The 20486-nt window shown below is 43.3% G+C and overlaps 1 protein-coding gene across 1 annotated transcript in view; it reads right to left on the bottom strand.

The window, feature by feature from the left end:
* Positions 1–20486, bottom strand: part of LOC127000590 (uncharacterized) — a 68133-nt gene that overhangs the window by 25105 nt on the left and 22542 nt on the right. The window contains exons 19-34 of the mRNA XM_050864474.1: positions 18604–18765; positions 17397–17560; positions 16478–16606; positions 13912–14163; positions 11771–11869; positions 11015–11114; positions 10341–10423; positions 8756–8871; positions 7654–7798; positions 7208–7376; positions 6533–6612; positions 3962–4100; positions 3499–3734; positions 2425–2649; positions 936–1153; positions 335–500 (exon numbers count right to left, since the gene is read on the bottom strand). Of these exons, the coding sequence (XP_050720431.1) occupies positions 335–500; positions 936–1153; positions 2425–2649; positions 3499–3734; positions 3962–4100; positions 6533–6612; positions 7208–7376; positions 7654–7798; positions 8756–8871; positions 10341–10423; positions 11015–11114; positions 11771–11869; positions 13912–14163; positions 16478–16606; positions 17397–17560; positions 18604–18765 (2483 nt within the window). The remainder of the gene's footprint in view (positions 1–334; positions 501–935; positions 1154–2424; positions 2650–3498; positions 3735–3961; positions 4101–6532; positions 6613–7207; positions 7377–7653; positions 7799–8755; positions 8872–10340; positions 10424–11014; positions 11115–11770; positions 11870–13911; positions 14164–16477; positions 16607–17396; positions 17561–18603; positions 18766–20486) is intronic.

Here is a 20486-nt window from a genome sequence, read left to right as displayed (position 1 = left end):
GACAAACTGAGTGCTAGTGTTCAAGCAATACAATACAATAGGAAAGAAGGCAATGTGGTGTTTGTGAAGCTAGGTTTGTGTAGCCTGGTGCCTCCTACATCAAAGCCATCCCTACAAGGCATGGTGAGTGTAAGTGTTCAGCCTCACAGTCCTGGTGCTGGGCCTGTCAGGGGCATCCACAAAGTAATGGACCCCCAAACCACTACAACTTTTCATCCAGCTCTGAGTCATGATACTGCATAGGTGATTCAAAGTGATGATGACATTTCACCATCCCTCCACTCAGGACAAGGAGGTGGCATGGTGATGAATTTAGAGCAGCCACCCCACCCACCTGGCCATCCCCGTACTCCACCGCCAGCCAGTTGTTGACAATGAACTCGTACTTCTTGCCGGTCTGCACGTCCCGGAACACAATGAAGCTGAGGTACCAGGAGCCATTGGGGCCAAGGCCGCTGTTGTCGTGCCAGATTCGCAGGAACTGAAGGTCTCCCATCGGCCTGGAAGCACACACACGTTACCCCCTGAAGCACTGCAATGTTGGTGTAATTAATTTCTTTATAACATAGGACCAATTCAAGGGTGAAGAGAAGAGATTTAAAAAGCCTGTTATAGCACTGCTCCCACAAACAAAACATTTAAAGTCATAGGAAGGAAGAAATGCAGACAAAGAGAGGCTGTTCCAGAGTCTACTACTGATGCATACTGCTCAAAAGCTTTATAAATGAATGAACACTCAGAAAAAAGAATAATGTACTTTCCCTCTGAGCACACTACTGGCATCTTCTAATGTATTATCACCCAAACCCAACAAAAAAGAAAAACATTGAAGTCCACTGTTGTTTCCCTTCCCTTGGCATCCAGATGACCAACCCTTTCTGTACCATAATAAACAGCAATACTAAAACCTGCACCAAACAGAAGATCAGCATTACCTTGGTACAGCCATCACAAACACATCCACAGAGTCCTTGCGTAGAATCTTCCGCTTGTCGTCCGAGAGCGTGCGTATGTCTGTCTCGTCTTTCTCTCCCGACACGATGAACTGCACCTTGGAGTCTGTCTGTGCACTCTTCATGTTGCCTGTGATGACCAGAACCTCGTATAGGTACTTGTCCTCCCCCTTGTTGTCGGGCAGCGGTGTGGCCCCAAGCTGAGGTGCAGAGGGGGAGGGTTAATGCACTGTTCATCTTCCTCCTGGTTATTAATTTATCTACCTCTTTTAAATAACTACAGTAGACCTATTTCGTACATTTCTCTAAATGGATTTTCTCATAACCTGCCCTTTAGCTTACTTCTATACACACACACACACAGATGCAAAAAAGTCATCAGTCCTAATTTGATAACATATGACAACAATAAAAACAATAGCATAAAGAAACAAATAAGCCCACTAAGCACTACCCCCTGTAAAGAATATAGAATGAGAAGCCAAAAAGAGAGGGTCAGTTTCAGATGGAGAGGGGAGGTGATGGAGAGGTGTTTATATATTCTACATTTTGGGCAATATAGTTCATTCTTTTTTACCTCAGTTCGGTTTTTTCCTTGATAAGTACTAACTGGAATAGCAAGAGTGAATCAGCTAACACAAACTATCAAGAGTGTAAGGGAACATTTTTTTTTACAGCAAGGGAGGCAACTAAAAAAAAAAAGCTAAAAAAAAGTCTGAAACTGCTGAAATATGAGAATGTTTGACCCGTACACAATTATGCATTATGCAGTCCATTATTTTTTACCTCACCTTAGTTATGATGTAGGTAGAGGCAGGTGTTTCTGAATGAGGAATGCAGTGTCCTTAAAACTACCTGAGCTGTCCGTCTTTCTTTTTCTCTCCTTCCTCTCCCTGTCTCTCGAGTTGCTGGGGAACTTATCCTCCTTCACAGTTCATTTATTTTGTACCTCAGCTCAATTTGGGACAGCAAGAATGAATTGGCAAACCTTAACATGTTCTCTCTTGAGAAACGTTGCCTCCGAGGAAAACTGATCGAATGTTTTAAAATACTTAATGGTTTCACGAATGTAGACAGATCAACATTGTTTATGATCGATGACACTTTGCGCACGAGGAACAATGGCGTAAAACTCAGATGTAGACAAGTAAATTCAGACTGCACCAAATTTTTCTTCACCAACGTTGTGGTGCGAGAATGGAATAAGCTTCCACCATCAGTGGTCCAGTGTAACACGATTGACTCCTTCAAAAATAAGCTCGACCGTCACTTCCTTCAACTTAATATCAACTAGAGTAGAAATGCAACGTTTTGGAGTCTTCTGATTAATGTAAAATCACTTAGGTTTAAGGACAGACCACCAAGTCTGGACCATGGGGTCTGTGTGGTCTGATTTTCTATGTAAATCTATGTAAATCAGGAGTGTAAGGGAGTAAGAAAACATTTGACCCGTACACAACACTAAACTGACCTTCTGTACATCCTTCCTGTCGTGTATTCTTGCCCAGACCATCAGGATAATGAACAGCGTTAGGGAGATGATAAGGGTGAGGTAGATGGTGAGGTTGTCGGTGAAGCCCATGTGGGTGAAGACGTAGCTGAAGTCGATGGTGTTGGGCGCCACGAACATGCCTGTGCCAAAGCTGGTCAGGTGGCTGGACTTGATCTTGGTCAGGTTCAGGCTTGCCTCGATGACCTGGGGGAAGAGAAGCAGGTCTTGGATGGCTCTCTGAATGCGCTGATTGTGAAGTTAGGCAAATAGGAGTAATAGTAATGAATGTACTGAAAAAAATCCCTTAGTGAAAACTGCCAAATTAGAAGGATCTCTGAATGGTGCTGACTGTAAAGTTAGAAAAGTAGTAGTAATAGGAATGAATGTAGCCTACTGAAAAAACAAAACAAAAAAATACTTTTAGTTAAATCTGCCAGAATCTGTAGCCTACTGAAGAAACAAAACAAAAACAAATACTCTTAGTTAAATCTGCCAAATCAACACTAAGCCATCTTGAAGCACTCACAAAACAACACATTAACTTCTTCTCCTGTCTTCTCTTTCATTTAATGTTCTTAGTTTCCCTTATGGAGCTGGACAGGGTCGATGAACATGTTGTCTTTCATCTTGGTTTGAAGCAGGACTTATTCTGCCTTGGGTGCTCTTTCTGACAGGCAACCCCAGTTTTCATGTGAGGGCCTAGATGGAGTGCCTACCATGGCTAATGAGCTCCACCTGCCACTATGCAGCCTCTAAATAAATATCTACATAAACAGTACTGAATCATAATACTTACCGACACTTTTTTAAACATGTATTTTGATCACTGACATATTCGGAATAACACTGCCACAAATACTATGCAGCCTTTAATTAAATTTCTTCATAAACTCTGAATCATAATACCCACTGACACTGTTTTAGACACATATTTTGATTACTGAAATATTGAGAATAGCACTGCATCTATCTGAAGGCTGACAGTCGACAATTATTCATTTTCTTCTTGTCTTTGCGTGAGTGTCGTCCCTACACACCGCCGTTGCCACTCACCCTCAGGCCATCACTCTGCCACTGCCCAGTCTCCATGTTGAGGTAGAAGGCCGTGTCGGTGATCAAGCGCAGGCTGTAGTTGGTGGTGATGTTCCGCAGGCTACTGGCGGTAATGTTGTACTTTTCATTCGCCGTTATTTTAGCTCTCTCTGATGCATCCCTCAGCTCAGCCACCCCCAGGAAGTAGCGACCTCTGCCTTTCAGGAGGCGGCTCAGCAGAAACAAACTCCTCAGGCCTGTAAGGGAATGATGCTTTTGTGCGTTTGGTGTCTTTTACCGTTATGCACAAATCATGTTATTTGAGCTTGTGTTGTTCAGAACAGTACTGCATTTGTGTAGCATTGAGATCATTTTGTTTTTTCCTCACCACTGACTTCTCCCTGTATTGCGAGTTTTGATCCACCCCAAACCCTCCCTAATATGGGAAGTCACTTGGTGATGATGATATTGCCTACTTGCCTACCTTCCTGCTCCTCCCAGGTGTCGACGAAGGACATCACCAGGTAGTCAGTGCCGTAGCCCAGGCCGGTGTTGTGCAGCACAATGAACATTTCTGCGTTCAGCGCGTCCACCTTCATGTGGATCCTGATTACCGAGTCGTCCTGGAAGAAATGGATCACATGACCATCTCTTTAGAAGGACTCACCTCTCATAGTTCACTGGCAGGTGGTGTTTTGGTGTATAAAAATAATCTTATGCATCAAGAAGTAAAGACGAAGCAGAGTAGGATCTCACGAATAACAACTCCCAAGATAATGTTTTCGACAACAACAGCAAGTTAGAATAGATAGGTTTTTTACAATAGCGTTTATATTCTATTAGATAATGGTATGGATAATGATAGAAAAGAACAGAATGACATGTGAGGAGAAGAAGGAAAAGACAATGAGAGGTGAGTTACTACATGGGGAGGGGGTCTTCATACATACTCTAAGGCAGGGGCGGGCAACCTCCTGCCCGTGGGCCAAATCCAGCCACAAAGGCCTTGCGTCTGGCCTGCCACCCTGTTTGGCATTAATATTACAATCCGGCCTGTAAAACCCCAGAAAAAAAGTCTGCCAAACAGCATCTGCCAGCAGATACTGTTTGGCAACTCTGCGCCTCACTCTGCCCTCGAATCCTGCCAGACGCCAGTATCTGTTGGACTTTCGCATTGAAACTAGGTATGTCTACCGCCGAGAGGAAGGACGCCATCATTAGACTGTCAGGCAACCTGCAGAAAACAACTTCGCACTTCCGCAAACAGAATGCTGAGGCCGACAAGGTGACACGCGCCAGTTATGAGGTCTTCCGCCTCCTTGCTTGCCGGATAAAGCCATTCGCAGATGGGGACTTCATCAAGGAGTGCCTCATCACTGTGGTGGCCTCCGTCTGTCCAGAGCAGCGTTTTGCCTTTGAGTGTGTGAGCCTTTCGTCCCGCACCGTCGCATAGAGATGTTGGACAACGTGCACGACTCACTCAAGACCCGCAGCTCAACCCTCGTTGCCTTCTCCCTCGCTCTTGACGAGAGCACCGACAAGAAGGACACAGCCCAACTGGCCGTTTTCATCCGTGGGGTCACCGCTGACCTCCAGGTGTGTGAGGAATTCCTCCAGCTTGTCCTGCTGTGCGGAACCACCATTGGGCAAGACATCTTCGAAGCCGTGGTTCAGTGTGTGGAGCAGCACTCCCTGGACCTCTCCCGTCTTGTGTGTGTGATGACCGACGGTGCCCGGGCGATGATTGGGGAGAAGGGCGCCGCTTCGCTGCTAGTGTGCCACTGTGAGGCCGCCAGACACACTCAGCCCATCCACAAAGTGCATTGCATCATCCACCAAGAGGCCCTGTGCAACAAGTCTGCCAACCTCGTTGATGTCATTGCTGTCGTAGTGAAGGTCGTCAACTCCATCCTCTCCCGCAGCCTTAACCACCGCCAGTTCCAGATACTGATGGAAGAGGTGAACGTGCACTACAACAACCTGCTCTACTTCTGTGAGGTCCGCTGGCTGAGTCGTGGGCCCATGCAGGAGATCGCCACCTTCTTCCGTCAGAATGTCAGAAGAACCTTTCCCACACTGATCACTTCTCTGACCCGCGATGGCTTGCTCGCCTGGCCCTGCTCATGGACATCACTACGCACCTGAGTGCCCTCAACGTGAAGCTGCAAGGCAAAGACATTCTCGTGACAGACATGCACGCGCTCATCACTGCCTTCGAGGTTAAGCTGTGCTTGTGTAAGGCTCAGTTGGCTATTGGTCAGTTTGTGCATTTTCCTCGCCTTGCTGCTTGTGCCCCTGACGATGTGGACCTGGACACTTGCGTTAGTGTCGTCGCCTTTCTGCGGGAGGAATTTGCCTCCTGTTTCGCAGGAGTCAGGCTGCTGGCTGTGGACTTCAAGCTTTTCACCACCCCCTTTGACTTCCTCGTGGATGACGCCCCTGCCCACCTCCAGATGGAGTTGGTGGAGCTGCAGTGCAACGATGAACTGAAGGCGAAGTTTCGCACCTCTTCTCTGCTGTCCTTCTTTCGTGACCTCGTCCTCCCTTCTAGCAATTTTCCAAAATACATTGCACATGTTCAACGCATCGTGGCCATGTTTGGCAGCACATACTGTTGCAAACAGCTCTTCTCCAAAATGAAGTACACGAAGTCTCACCTTCGCTCCCAACTCTCGGACTGCCACCTCAACGACATTCTTCTGTTGTCTACCTCATCCATCGAGCCGGACATTGAAACACTTATTCATGGCAAGCAGCACCAGTCATCTCACTGATTTGTATGTTTTCAATAAAATTCTTGTATAATGTATTGTATATAGTCACTTTGGGGATTTCATTTGTCAATCCGGCCCGCGGCCTGCTCCCAAAAGTCTCATCTGGTCCTCACTCTGAAAAAGTTGCCTGCCCCTGTTCTAAGGTATTGTTCTCGGCAAACTGTATACATTTATATGCACATTTAACTAAATGGAAATCAATCAGTCAGTCATCTACATCATTAACCATTCACTCAGACTCTGATGTGGTGAGCAAAGACCTGCGTGTGGAGGAGACTGACCTCGGAGACGTTGAAGGTGCTGTACAGGATGGGGACGGACAGCTTGGCACACTCCTCCGTGGCATTCACTGACACCAAGGCTGACAGAGGGAAAGGTTCATGTAGTGTTCTCAAGGTCAACAGGGATTTTTTTTTCTGGTGTCAAGAGATTCCATGTCCCATAAAGAATATATTTTGTGGGTGTACACTCTGAGTCTATAAAAATAGTCTCCAAACTGTCTGGAGGTCATTGATACTATTCACTAATTTTCAAGTCTCATGAATAATATGTTAACTTTGAGAATTGGTCCTGTGGGATATAACTTTGTGGTGATTTACCCAAAGTATAATGCTCATTTTCTACAGTAGAAGAAACAGTTCAAAGGCAGGAACTAGAAGAAAATGAAAAAGCCTGCTCAGCACTCCTCCTATAAAAGCAAATAGAAAGGAGTGGCCAATATTCTTTTTTTTAAGAGTAAAGGAAACAGTTTAGGGGCAGACACAAAAAGAAAACAAAAGGTCTGCTCAGCACTGCTCCAATATAACCAAATAGAAATGAACAGCCAATACAACTCCAAGATGTGTTACAAAATTCCTTTTCCAGAGACCTGCACAAAACACAACATTAAAAAAAAAAAGGAGGGAAGAATTTAGCTGTGCATCCCCCTCGCTGTCCTTCCTCTCCCGTCATCCCACCTGGCAAAGTGTTGTTGCCGTCCTTGCCCAGCGACTTGGGGATGGTGATCTCCACCTCCTCCTCCTCAGTCAGATCTTTAACCTCAATTACGTTGCTCTTCGCATCCAACAACTCTATGTCCACCACCCTTGTGCCGGGGGCCAGCTTCTTGGAGGTGTCGGGGAAACTCTGGGGAGAAAGGAAAGCCGGTAAGGAGTGGAGTGCCAATCTGCACCTCCTTCCTGACTACCCTGGGACACATGGCCAGTGGGAAACACGGGTTACCACAGTTTACCTTACCCTTCCCAGATTTCCTCAGGTACCTATTTATCAACCAGCCCAGAAGGGAGGAGATGAACAGCTGAGTTTTAATTTAGCACTACATATATGGTCTTTGCTGTTTACTGCCAGGGTATTACTAATCCAATTCTTTAATGAGAAAAACAACAAAAAAGTGTGTTCTTACAAAGAGGACGCAGGGCCACTCCACCAGCAGCATGCTCATGACGGAGTCCATTGTGCAGTTTTCAAAGGGACAGAAAGCCTCCGGCAGGTTGAGCTCTGTGCCCAAGTTTCCCACGGAGGTGCTGTTGAAGTTGACGCGTCTTTGTCTGTGTGAAGGAAGGTAAGACTGTAGCCTGACATGACTCACTGCTGGTTCTCTTGACATTTTTATTGTGATTTTAATGTTAATTGCTCTTATGAACTTGCTGGCTGCATGCATCCACCCCTCATACAGCTTCACTGCTCGTTGCTTCCTCTTAATTCAAGCCCTTCTATACATCATACTATAGGCTGTCCAATTCCCTAATGAAAGAGTTAACCTGTATCTTCATTCTCATATCATTGCTTTCAGTGGGAATTGCTTTGCTATATGTATTTCTGTCTTCCTGTGACCTAGATTTCTTTCAGGGTGGGAGTGTCAAGACAACTCTCAAATCAAAACTACTAATCACTCTTTTTGGTGCCTTCTCTTAGAGCAGTAAGTTGTGAGCTCTTTTTCTTTTGTTTATTTTCATTCCCATCATAAACAAACTGCCAAAGAATTTTTTTCTATTTTTCAACAAGTAAAAAAAAAAGTCAAATTCAGCTTGAGAATTCAGGCAGAAAAGTTAGGCAATTTTAAAACACTCACACTTAGAATCACAAAGGCAAGTAATACACCAAAATCTTGTCACATGAAAAATTATTACCGTAAGCCAAAAATCTGCAATTCACCAAAAATTGACGGGCAGTTTGTTTATGAGTGATGTTTTGCTCTTTGCTTTCTTTCAATCAGTCAATCAGTGGGGGCATACGCCAGGGGGTGCGTCGCCTCACCCACCCTACGACACCAAGCCCAGGGGTCCCTCCGGGCGAGTCTCCATGCAGGCCCCCTTTCCCAACCCAAGTACCTCCCGGCAGGATCTATCGACTTGCTCAAGCCACGCTTTCTTTGCTGTGAAAAAATTCCCTTGGCCCTTCCTTTAACAAACACATCTTTAGCCCTTCCTCTAACCCACACATCCTTGGCTCAAAGCTTCATCCCTGAGCACTCCTGCATCTTCCCTGCTCTCCACGGGACTCACTTTCGGATGGTGTACTCGGCGCTTCTTTCATTCCCGTCTGAAATGATCTCCCCGAGCACCATCGTCTTGGACATCTTGAGGAAGAGATCGTGCAGGGTGTCCCAGAGGCTTGGAACCTGCGGGGGAGTGGAACAGTGAATTTATGTATGATTAATGATCCATGTAGGGTATGTTTGCCATGTCTGATCTATGTATATGTAAAATTCCATAACAAATCATATAAGGGAAAAAGTGTTCAAGAAGAATAAGCTCAAGCATGAAAATGAGCTTGTTTGAAATGAGGTCGAGTAAAAATGAGTTCGCTTGACTAACTCACAGCAAGAATGTTATGAACTGTATGTACAAAGGTTATATTTAATCTACAGCAGACCCTCTATTTAACACAAGACAGGGAGTACCAAAGAAAGCCACGCTAGATGATGGTGGTATTTCAATGGGGTTTATCGATTTGAGACTGGTGGGACCTTATATTTGTGTGTGTGTGTGTGTGTGTATTTACCTATTTGTAGTCTACCGGGCCCGAGCTGAGCTCTAATAGTCCCGTCTCCACATCTACATTTATCCAGCCTTTCCTTCATTTGATGGACACTGCTCGCCTCCACCACCTCTTCCCACAAGCTGTTCCATGTGTTAACACTTCTATGTGGAAAACTATACTTGTTTAAGTCACTCAAACAGGTTCCTTTATTAAGTTTCTTTCCATGTCCTCTCAACCCCTGCCTTTTTGCAGTTAAGAAGAGATCATCTCTATCCACCTCATTAAACTTATTTACCAACTTATACAGCATGATCAGATCTCCTCTCTCCCTTCTTTGTTCCAGTGTCGTCAAGTCCATCTCCCTCAATCTGTCTTCATACGTCATATTCAAAAGTTCTGGGACCATTTTAGTTGCAATTCTCTATATCCTGCATCAGCTCAAAAGCACTTTATAAGGAACTCCCTAAGGAGAAACACACTAAATGGAGGTATAGTATTTCAATGGGATATGATATGGGACTCATGGGACTTTTTACTGTGTGTGTGTGTGAGTGGGTGAAGGAGTCAGTTCAAGGACATGTTAAAAGGAAATCCCTAAGGAGAAATGCACTAAATGGAGGTGTTATTTCAGTGGAATATCATTTGGGACTGGTGGAACTTTTTAATGTGTGCGTGTGTGTGTGTGTGTGTGTGTGAAGGAGTCAGCTCAAGGACACGTTAAAAGGAAATCTGTGAAAAGAAACGCGCATAACGGAGGATCTACTGTTCAGTTGTGCATAAAAGTTTCATACACCCATGGGCCTTTGGAATAGGATTTGAGCAAACTCTATAGACAAGGTGTTTTGTGTGTGTGTGTGTGTGTGTGTGTGTGAAGGAGTCGGCTCAAGGATGTGTTATAAGGAAATCCTTGAATAGAAACACACTAAATGGAGGTGTTGCATTGGTTAGGTTAATACTAATGAGTAGACTCTAGACACTGGTACCCACTTGTCCAGCACATCACAGTGTCTATAGATTTCGTTCAAGTTCTATTCCAAAGGCCCATGGGTGTTCGTTCCTGGTTTTGATGACTAAACACGAATACTAGACATGGAGATGAGGACGTACGTATTTCTTGGCTTTGTTTTTGACAAAATCCAGAGTGTTGCAGTCCCTCTCGGCCTCGATGGTCTCCTCCAGCACAAGGTCGACTGAAAGGTAACTCAAATTGCTGATGGAAGAATGGATACGACTTTCAGGTAATACTCTGCTATCTTAAATGACTGATATTAATAAAAATGTTTGTGCTATTAGTTTGAGAAAGAAATTACAGAGATGTGTGCAGTTTTAGTTTGAAAAGAAAATTACAGCAAGATGAGTTTTTATAGACCAAGTTTATGAAGCAAAATGTTCACTGAAGTCTACAAAAGGACAAAATTTGGCACATAAAATAGAATAAGGGAATGACAAAGATTAGGAAAAGCTTCTCGTACTAAACCATCATCATCATCATCATCATTGCCACATGGAGGTAGAATTGGTGGAGTCGACACCAGACCAATTACGTGAATCCGCCTGAGCTGTCATTTTTACGGCCAGGTTTCAGGTGTTGTCAGGTCAGGCTCCCTCTTAATGGGCTCGGCCAGGCTCGCCCACCCCCATCTTTTGGCCGTAAATTTGACAGTTCGTCGACTTCACCTCAATGAATGGGATTAGCGGGCCATGTCGACTCCTCCAATTCTATCTCCGTGCAATTATCAAGACACCAAAAAAAACTGTGATGAAAGTCGGCAACAACTCACTGCTGGTCACGTGAGTCGGGTACTTGTGATTCTTCGTGGCCTCCAGGATGTTTGGGGAGCATGTGCCGTCCTCCTCCCTACTGCTGCCCTCGTCTTGGGACTGTAACACAAGAACACTCAAACCAGGAACAAAAACAGCAACCTTATATGAACAAGGTAAAAGCTATAAAGAGAAAGAAGAGGAAATACTTACTGATACGACATCATGAACTAGGGAACACAACTTGCATATAACTAGTACTAAACCCACACCCGCAAAACAATGACTATACGACCATGGTAAAAGACAGCTGGCAAGAAAGGAGAGTAAAAAGAGATTGATAAAAGAGCTGTTAAGAGAATGAAGAGCAGTACTTTTTAAATGACACCATGAGCCAGGAAACACAACTCACAGAACTAGTACTAAACCCACAACCCTCAAACAACAACCATATATGGACAATGCAATATATCGTTACCCTCATAAAATAATCGCCTAAGTCATTTTTCAGTGATTTCCAGGTTTTTGTGTACATCAATTTTTCATCATGTGACGCCCATTTTTGTATAGTTGCCTTCGCCATTCAGGGTTTGAGTGTTCTAGAATTGACCTTTTCATTTCTGCCTAAATCTTAAGTCAAATAAGATAATGACAATTCTTTTCTGATTTCCTGTAAAGTAGAAAATAATGACTTAGGCAGTTTGTTTACGAAGGTGACGATATATGGCAACACCCCCCAACACCCCTCGTACACTCTGCCGCACCCCACAGCTCACCTTGCCCATGACAGTGTTGATGACGCCCAGGTTCTTGGTGGTGGGCATCCAGTCCCTGGGGTCGGGGGCGCTCAGGTTGGGGTACGACTCCCTGATTCCCTGCAAGGCAAAACGTTAATTAAGAGGGTGTTGTGTTAAGAGCAGGAACTATCTTCACTTCTTTCCAGCATCTCAGGGAATTTTCTTTACTTCTTTCCAGCATCTCAGGGAATTTTCTTTACTTCTTTCCAGCATCTCAGGGAATTTTCTTTACTTCTTTCCAGCATCTCAGGGAATTTTCTTTACTTCTTTCCAGCATCTCAGGGAATTTTCTTTACTTCTTTCCAGCATCTCAGGGAATTTTCTTTACTTCTCTCCAGCATCTCAGGGAATTTTCTTTACTTCTCTCCAGCATCTCAGGGAATTTTCTTTACTTCTCTCCAGCATCTCAGGGAATTTTCTTTACTTCTCTCCAGCATCTCAGGGAATTTTCTTTACTTCTCTCCAGCATCTCAGGGAATTTTCTTTACTTCTCTCCAGCATCTCAGGGAATTTTTACTTCTTTCCAGCATCTCAGGGAATTTTCTTTACTTCTTTCCAGCATCTCAGGGAATTTTCTTTTACTTCTTTCCAGCATCTCAGGGTATTTTCTTTACTTCTTTCCAGCATCTCAGGGAATTTTCTTTACTTATTTCCAGCATCTCATGGAATTTTCTTTACTTCTTTCCAGCATCTCAGGGAATTTTCTTTACTTCTTTCCAGCATCTCAGGGAATTTTCTTTACTTCTTTCCAGCATCTCAGGGAATTTTCTTTACTTTTCTCCAGCATCTCAGGGAATTTTCTTTACTTCTCTCCAGCATCTCAGGGAATTTTCTTTACTTCTCTCCAGCATCTCAGGGAATTTTCTTTACTTCTCTCCAGCATCTCAGGGAATTTTCTTTACTTCTCTCCAGCATCTCAGGGAATTTTCTTTACTTTTCTCCAGCATCTCAGGGAATTTCTCAGGGAATTTTCTTCACTTCTCTCCAGCATCTCAGGGAATTTTCTTCACTTCTTTCCAGCATCTCAGGGAATTATCTTTACTTCTCTCCAGCATCTCAGGGAATTTTCTTTACTTCTCTCCAGCATCTCAGGGAATTTTCTTTACTTCTCTCCAGCATCTCAGGGAATTTTCTTTACTTCTCTCCAGCATCTCAGGGAATTTTCTTTACTTTTCTCCATCATCTCAGGGAATTTTCTTTACTTTTCTCCATCATCTCAGGGAATTTTCTTTACTTCTCTCCAGCATCTCAGGGAATTTTCTTTACTTCTCTCCAGCATCTCAGGGAATTTTCTTTACTTCTCTCCAGCATCTCAGGGAATTTTCTTTACTTCTCTCCAGCATCTCAGGGAATTTTCTTTACTTCTCTCCAGCATCTCAGGGAATTTTCTTTACTTCTCTCCAGCATCTCAGGGAATTTTCTTTACTTCTCCAGCATCTCAGGGAATTTTCTTCTCCAGCATCTCAGAATTTTCTTTACGTCTCTCCAGCATCTCAGGGAATTTTCTTTACTTCTCTCCAGCATCTCAGGGAATTTTCTTTACTTCTCTCCAGCATCTCAGGGAATTTTCTTTACTTCTCTCCAGCATCTCAGGGAATTTTCTTTACTTCTCTCCAGCATCTCGGGGAATAATCATAACTTTTCCCTAGCATATCAGTCACAGTCAGTCAAGGCATGTAAAGCAGTATGATCATATGACCAGTTTCATGCCATCCCACACAAAGAAATAATACTCTAATACACTATTAATCAAATACTGTTGTCTCTTCACTGCTTGTGCAATGAGGATAGACAGTGCAGCTCCATATAAGGTGATGTATTTTTTTCTTATAATAAACAAATCATGATCACAAACAGCATCACAAACTAAAACGAAAAGCGAACATTCACCAGCTACAAAAAAAAACACAAAAAGTAGAGTCTGTAAGAGGCCAGTCTGCTAACACTTCACTGCCTGTCTTCCCAATCCAAGATTTATATCAGTTTCTTCAACACAGACTATTTGGGAGGGCGCACATGAGCAGGCTAACATAACCTCTTTTTTACAGCAAAGGAAACAGTTCAAAGGCATAACCAAAACAAAACAAATAAAGGAAAGCCCACCGAGCGTTCATCCTTACCTTTGTTATGTTCACGATCTTGCTGTGGGCTTCCGTGTCAATAGCTTTGCGCGCCATCTTGCCGCCGTCCAAGTTGGTGAGGATCTGCGCCAGGACGGAGCTCACCACATTCACGGAGTCCACGGTGTCGTAGTTCCTGTTCATCATGAGGTAGTCCAAGTGCTTGTTCAGCTCGTTGGTTCTGGCGACAATCCTTTCGTTTATCTCGTCCTCGGTCAACCCTGCCAGGCTGGAGTCGTCCAAGGGAAACAACTGTGTGGGGGGAGATTGTTGCCGTCAGTGCAAGAATAACGCTTACTATTTATACAACTCTCCATACTGTTTTAGCGTCAGAATTTGTGATTTCTACTTTTTATTTTTTGTGAGAAGTGACACATCCTTTTTACTTTTTGTTTTGTTTTTTTCCTTGTGTGAAGGGCGGTTGCTGCCCTTAGTGAAGCTTGAGGGGAAAGTCGTCCTTAAAAATAATAAAGCTACAGTATGGCGCCTGCTCGAAGTGGATGTTTCTCGGATTTTACACCATCTGGATATTAAGAAAATGACTGGGATACTGTATGGAAGAAAGGAAGGGAACAGGACAACTACTGCAGATTCCTTGTAGAATGTAAAAGCCAAACTAAAGGTGAAAGTTATTTTTAGTAAAGGAAAGCCTGTGAACCAAACGTATTACTGCAAAGTGGATGATGAAGTTATCTTTCATCAAGGGAGACAGATTATAATACCCCAACTTATTACTGTGAAGTGGATGAAGGAGTTATTTTTCAGTAAGAGACATCATGAAAGCCCAACAAGTACAGACTGTAAAGAGGGTGAAGGAGCTTTTTTTTTCCAGTAAAGGAGACAAGGGGTCGTATTTTAAAACATTTCGTCGCCCGAGTTCGGATATTTGACAAGGCTTTCCTATGAGTTTTGGACATTTCCAGAGGTAGTTTAATGTCTCTGGTGGTAGTTTGATCCTGCTTCTGTAGCATGAATCTGAAGAAATACTCATTAGAACCCTATTGATCCCCCTTTTGACCTTTAGAAATAGCTGATGTGAGAAGCGAAAGCGTCTAAGAATATCGACAAAGGAGTTATTTTTCAGTAAGAGACATTGTGAAACCCCAAGAAGTAAATACTGTAAAAAGGGTGAAGGAGCTTTTTTTTCCAGTAAATGAGACAGACCGTGAAAAACAAACCTATCACTATAAAGAGGGTAATGGAAACAGGGGAGGAGAAATAGGAGTAGCAGGAAGAAGAGAAGGAGGAGAACAGAGAGGAGTAGGAGAAAGAAGAGAAGGAGGAGGAGAAAATGAAGAAGGATGATGATGATGATGTTTTCCCGTGATGAAGAGACTGTGAAAGCCAGACAAATCAAACGATGCAGAAGGCGACGGAGTTAATATTTCCCGGTAAACAAGGCAGGGCAAGGGCAAAACAACCAAACAACCGACCAAATAATTAAGACAGCCCACAAGACACTCCTCAGACAAAATACAACAGAGGAATACACCAAAAGACAGCCAACAGGTTTTTTTTATATTTTTTTTTTTACGTCTACGCCTATAACGCTGGTAGGCTTGCTTGAGGGGCATGGATGGTAGTCGGCCCCAGCTCGTAATGGCGTGGGCAAGTGTTTATAGTGGCGCCATTAAAAGGACGATGACAGCTGACAGATTAAAAAAAAAGCCAGCTGTTAGAGGAAAAGGAGGAGAAGGAGGAGAATGGAAAGGAGGAAGAGAAAGAGTAGGAGGAGAAAAAAAGAGAGGAGGAAGAGGAAGAGAAAGAGAAAAAAGAGAGGAGAAAGAGGAAGAGAAGGAGGAGAAAAAAGAGAGGAGGAAGAGGAAGAGAAGGAGGAGAAAAAAGAGAGGAGGAAGAGGAAGAGAAGGAGAAAAAAGAGAGGAGGAAGAGAAGGAGGAGAAAAAAGAGAGGAGGAAGAGGAAGAGAAGGAGGAGAAAAGGAGAGGAGAAGACAGAGAAGGAGGAGAAACAGGAGGAGCAGGAAGAAGAGAAGGAGGAGGAAAACAGAGAGAAGGAGAAGGAGGAGAAAAAAGAGAGGAGGAAGAGGAAGAGAAGGAGGAGAAAAGGAGAGGAGAAGACAGAGAAGGAGGAGAAATAGGAGGAGCAGGAAGAAGAGAAGGAGGAGGAAAACAGAGTAGGAGAATTAAGAGAAGGAGGAGGAGGAGAAAAAGAAGGAGGATGATGATATATAATAGTATTGATGATTAACAGCAACAGCGACATTAAAAAAAAAAAAAAAAAAAAAAAAAAAAAAAAAAAATAAAAAAAAACAACAGCCGACAGATTAACAACAACAACAACAACATCAGGACACTTCCCCTCCCGAAATTGACCTATCTTTCGGCCACTCCTCTGGACTCTTTTAGGAGCAGTGAGTAGCGGGCTTTTTTTTCATTATTGTTTCCATTTATTTTGCCCTTGAGCTGTCTCCTTTGCTGTAAAACACAAAACAAATCAAAACAAAAACAAAAACAAACAAAAAAAGGACCGATTACAGCACAAAGCTAGACAAGACCGATTACAGCATAAAGTAGACAGACCGATCCAGCGACCCCTAACAAACCAACCTGATTCGTGACGTAGGAGGCGGCCAGGATGTAGGTGTTGAGGAGCTGCGTGTTGCCCGTCCCCGCCAGCTCCTCCAGGATAGCGTCAATGTCCACGGCCTTGAGCTCTTCCGTGGTTGGCATCCTCACCTGCAAGAATACGCAAACACTCTCGCTTGTATTCCTCTGGTGCTGGGTGGTGGTGGTGGTGGTGAGTGTGGGGAGATGAGGAATAGTTAGTAAAGATGGAGAAAGGAAAGGAGGAGAAGGGAGAGGGGAGAAATGAGAGGAAGAGAAAGAGTAGGAGGAGGAGGAACAGGAAGAGCTGGAGGAGAAGGAGATAGAGGAGAGGAAAAGAAAGAGGAGGAGAGGAGGAAACTGATGATGAGGAGAGGAGTAGAGGAGACAGCAGAGAAAGAGGAGAAAGAAGAGAAGAAGGAAAAGAAAGAGGAGGAGGAGAAAGAGGAGAAAGAAGAGAAGAAGAAGGAGAAGAAAGAGAAGGAGGAGACAGCAGAGAAAGAGGAGAAAGAAGAGAAGAAGAAGGAGAAGAAAGAGAAGGAGACGGCCGAGAAAGAGGTGGAGGAGAAAAAGAAGTAAGATGATATGTAAGAGTATTGATGTCATGTGCCAATAATACACTCTACTCTATTTAGGAGCAGTAAGTAGCGGGCTTTTTTTTTTCATTATTGTTTTCTTTTTTTTTCACGTTCTTGCACTGTCTCCTCTGCTGAAAAAAATAAAAAAATAAAAAAATAATGCAGCAAAAATGGTAACAATGACTATGATGATAACAAAGATAACAACAATGATGATGACGGAAAATAACATGCAAATAAAAGGTACGGTCATTCATCACCTCCAGTTCTGTGCACGCATTATGATGATGATGGAAAATAATGAAAATAAAGACATGCAAATAAAAGGTACGGTCATTCATCACCTCCAAGTCCGCGACCACCTCCAGCTCTGTGCACGCGTCGTAGGTGTCGAGGATCTTGACCACAATGCTGAAGTTCCCGGGCTGCAGCACCATCTCCATAGAGTGCTGCGAGACGGAGTGCTGCTGGTTGATCAACGTCTGCTTCGCCCCGTTAGAGTCCACCACTGCCGGAAAGACCACCATCAACACACACACACACACACACACACACACACGAAAAAAAAAAAGACAGGGAAAGGAGGAGAAGGAGGAGAATGGAGAGAAGAAGAAAAGAGAGGAGACAAGAGGAGAAGGAGAAGAAAGGAGAGGGGACAGAAGAGGAATAGGAAGAGGAGAAGGAGAAGAAGGAGAGGAGACAGAAGAGGAGAAGGAAGAGGGCAAGGATGATAAAGGAAAGTAGACAGAAGAGAAGGATTATAAAGGAGAGGAGACAGAAGAGGAGAAGGAAGAGGAGAAGGAGAAGAAAGGAGAGGAGGCATAAGAGGAGAAGAAGAAAGGAGAGAAGAAGAAGAAAGGAGAGGAGGCAGAAGAGGAGAAGGAGAAGAAAGGAGAGGAGGCAGAAGAGGAGAAGGAGAAGAAAGGAGAGGAGGCAGAAGAGGAGAAGGAGAAGAAAGGAGAGGAGGCAGAAGAGGAGAAGAAGAAAGGAGAGGAGAAGAAGAAAGGAGAGGAGGCAGAAGAGGAGAAGGAGAAGAAAGGAGAGGAGGCAGAAGAGGAGAAGGAGAAGAAAGGAGAGGAGGCAGAAGAGGAAAAGGAGAAGAGAGTAGACAGAAGAGGAGAAAACACACATTCAATGATTAGACCAAAATTGGAATATGCAGAAGTTCTATGGTCGCCTCACAAGAAGAAACAAGTGAAAAAAATGAAAAAAATACAAAGAAGAGTCACTTAGATGTAACCAAAACTGGTGGACCAAAACTGAGGGAAAAAAATAAGAGTAAAAGAAATGCAACTGAAAACACTGGAAGAAAGAAGAGAAAGAGAAGTCACCTGATTACAGCATATATAAACTTGTGAATGACTTAGAGGAATCGGATAATACAGATTGACTATTGAAAAGGGCTAGAGTTGACCACCACTGCCTAACAAGATTAACAATATCAACCTACCAGCACCATGAACCTCCACAGAAATATACTAATCTCAGAGCAACAAGCCGTAATGACAAAGATCAAACTCAACTAGGTGCAATACAGAGCTAACGTCTTACAAATGATGACGTAGCTCTTGATGCCGTGGTCGTCGGGGTCCGTCCAGCCCTCGCAGTTCACGAAGAAGGAGTCAATGAGGGCACGACTCTGGCCCGTCGCTACGAAGGTACACGTGCCCCCCGCCGGCCGCTGGTTCACGATGAAGAAGTAACTGGACTCGCCTGGGAAGAGAGAAAAAGGGTGGTGATAGTGTTGCTTTTTATTCACCTGTTTACTTTTACCTGTGTTGTTTTTGAGCTTCTTGTTTACCTGTGGAATCGCCCAGGAAAAGAAAATCAGAAATCGAGGTAAAACTTTAAAATACTGATCTGGTTATGCCTCCAAAATCACCTCAAAAATGGAGTAATGGTATAGCTTTTTATTCTCCTGTTTACTTTTACCTGTCTTGTTATTTAGCTTCTTGTTTACCTGTGGAATCGTCCGGGAAGAGAAAATGAGAAAATGAGGTAAAACTTTAAAATACTGATCTGGTTATGCCTTCAAAATCACCTCAAAAATGAAGTAATGGTATAGCTTTTTATTCTCCTGTTTACTTTTACCTGCTTTGTTTTTTTAGCATTTTATTTACCTGTGGAATCGTCCGGGAAAAGAAAATCAGAAATCGAGGAAAACCTTTAAAACACTGATCTGGTTATGCCTCCAAAATCACTTGAGGAATGGAATAATGGTGTAGTTTTTCATTCTCCTGTTTAATTTTACCTGCTTTGTTTTTCAGCATTTTATTTACCTGTGGAATTGCCCGAGAAGAGAAAATGAGAAATCGAGGTAAAACTTTAAAATACTGATCTGGTTATGCCTCCAAAAGTCACCTCAAAAATGAAGTAATGGTGTAGGTTTTTATTCTCCTGTTTACTTTTACCTGTCTTGTTATTTAGCTTCTTGTTTACCTGTGGAATCGTCTGGGAAGAGAAAATGAGAAAATGAGGTAAAACTTTAAAATACTGATCTGGTTATGCCTCCAATATCACCTCAAAAATGGAATAATGGTATAGCTTTTTATTCTCCTGTTTACTAGCTTTTACCTGTTTTGTTTTTAGCATCTTGTTTACCTGTGGAATTGCCCAGGAAAATAAAATGAGAAATAGAGGTAAATCTTTAAAATCCTGCCTACGACTTGAACTCTTTCAAGAGAAGGGTATCTGGACACCTCTCCTCCCGAAATTGACCTCTCTTTCGGCCACCTCTTTGGATTCTTTTTGTGAGCAGTGAGTAGCGGGCTTTTTTTATTTATTATTGTTTACTTTTTTTGTGCCCTTGAGCTGTCTCCTTTGTTAAAAAAACTAATCTGGCTACCTGAAAAAAGTAGTAATGGTTAAAAAAGGAAAAATGGTTGAGCTCTTTATTTACTTTTGAAATTGTCTGGGAAAAGAAAATGTGCAATGGAGGAACAACTTAATAATATTCATCTGGTCACCTCTTCCTCCACAGTAACCTAAAAAATGAAATCGAGTAGTGGCATGAAAAAGGAGTAAAGGTGCAGCTTTGATCCACTTCTTCATACCTGCTGATTCACCTGGGAAGAGAAAATGTGCAGCAGAGGTAGTCAATATCCATCTGGTCACCTACACCTTCACGGCAACCTAAGAAAATGGAGCACTGATGAAATAAAGGAGTGATGGTGCAGTTTTTATCCACCTCATCAAACCTGCCGATTCACCTGGGAAGAGAAAATGTGCAGTAGAGGTAGTCAATATCCATCTGGTCACCTATATAACCTTCACGGCAACCTAAGAAAATGGAGCACTGATGAAATAAAGGAGTAATGGTGCAGGTTTTATCCACTTTTTCATACCTGCCAATTCACCTGGGAAGAGAAAATGTGCAGTAGAGGTAGTCAATATCCATCTGGTCACCTATATAACCTTCACGGCAACCTAAGAAC

Source organism: Eriocheir sinensis, chromosome 19 (genome assembly GCF_024679095.1).
Source record: "Eriocheir sinensis breed Jianghai 21 chromosome 19, ASM2467909v1, whole genome shotgun sequence".
Lineage (NCBI taxonomy): Eukaryota > Metazoa > Arthropoda > Malacostraca > Decapoda > Varunidae > Eriocheir > Eriocheir sinensis.
Note: the sequence above shows the minus strand (reverse complement) of the source record. Positions and strands in the feature narration are given on the sequence as shown.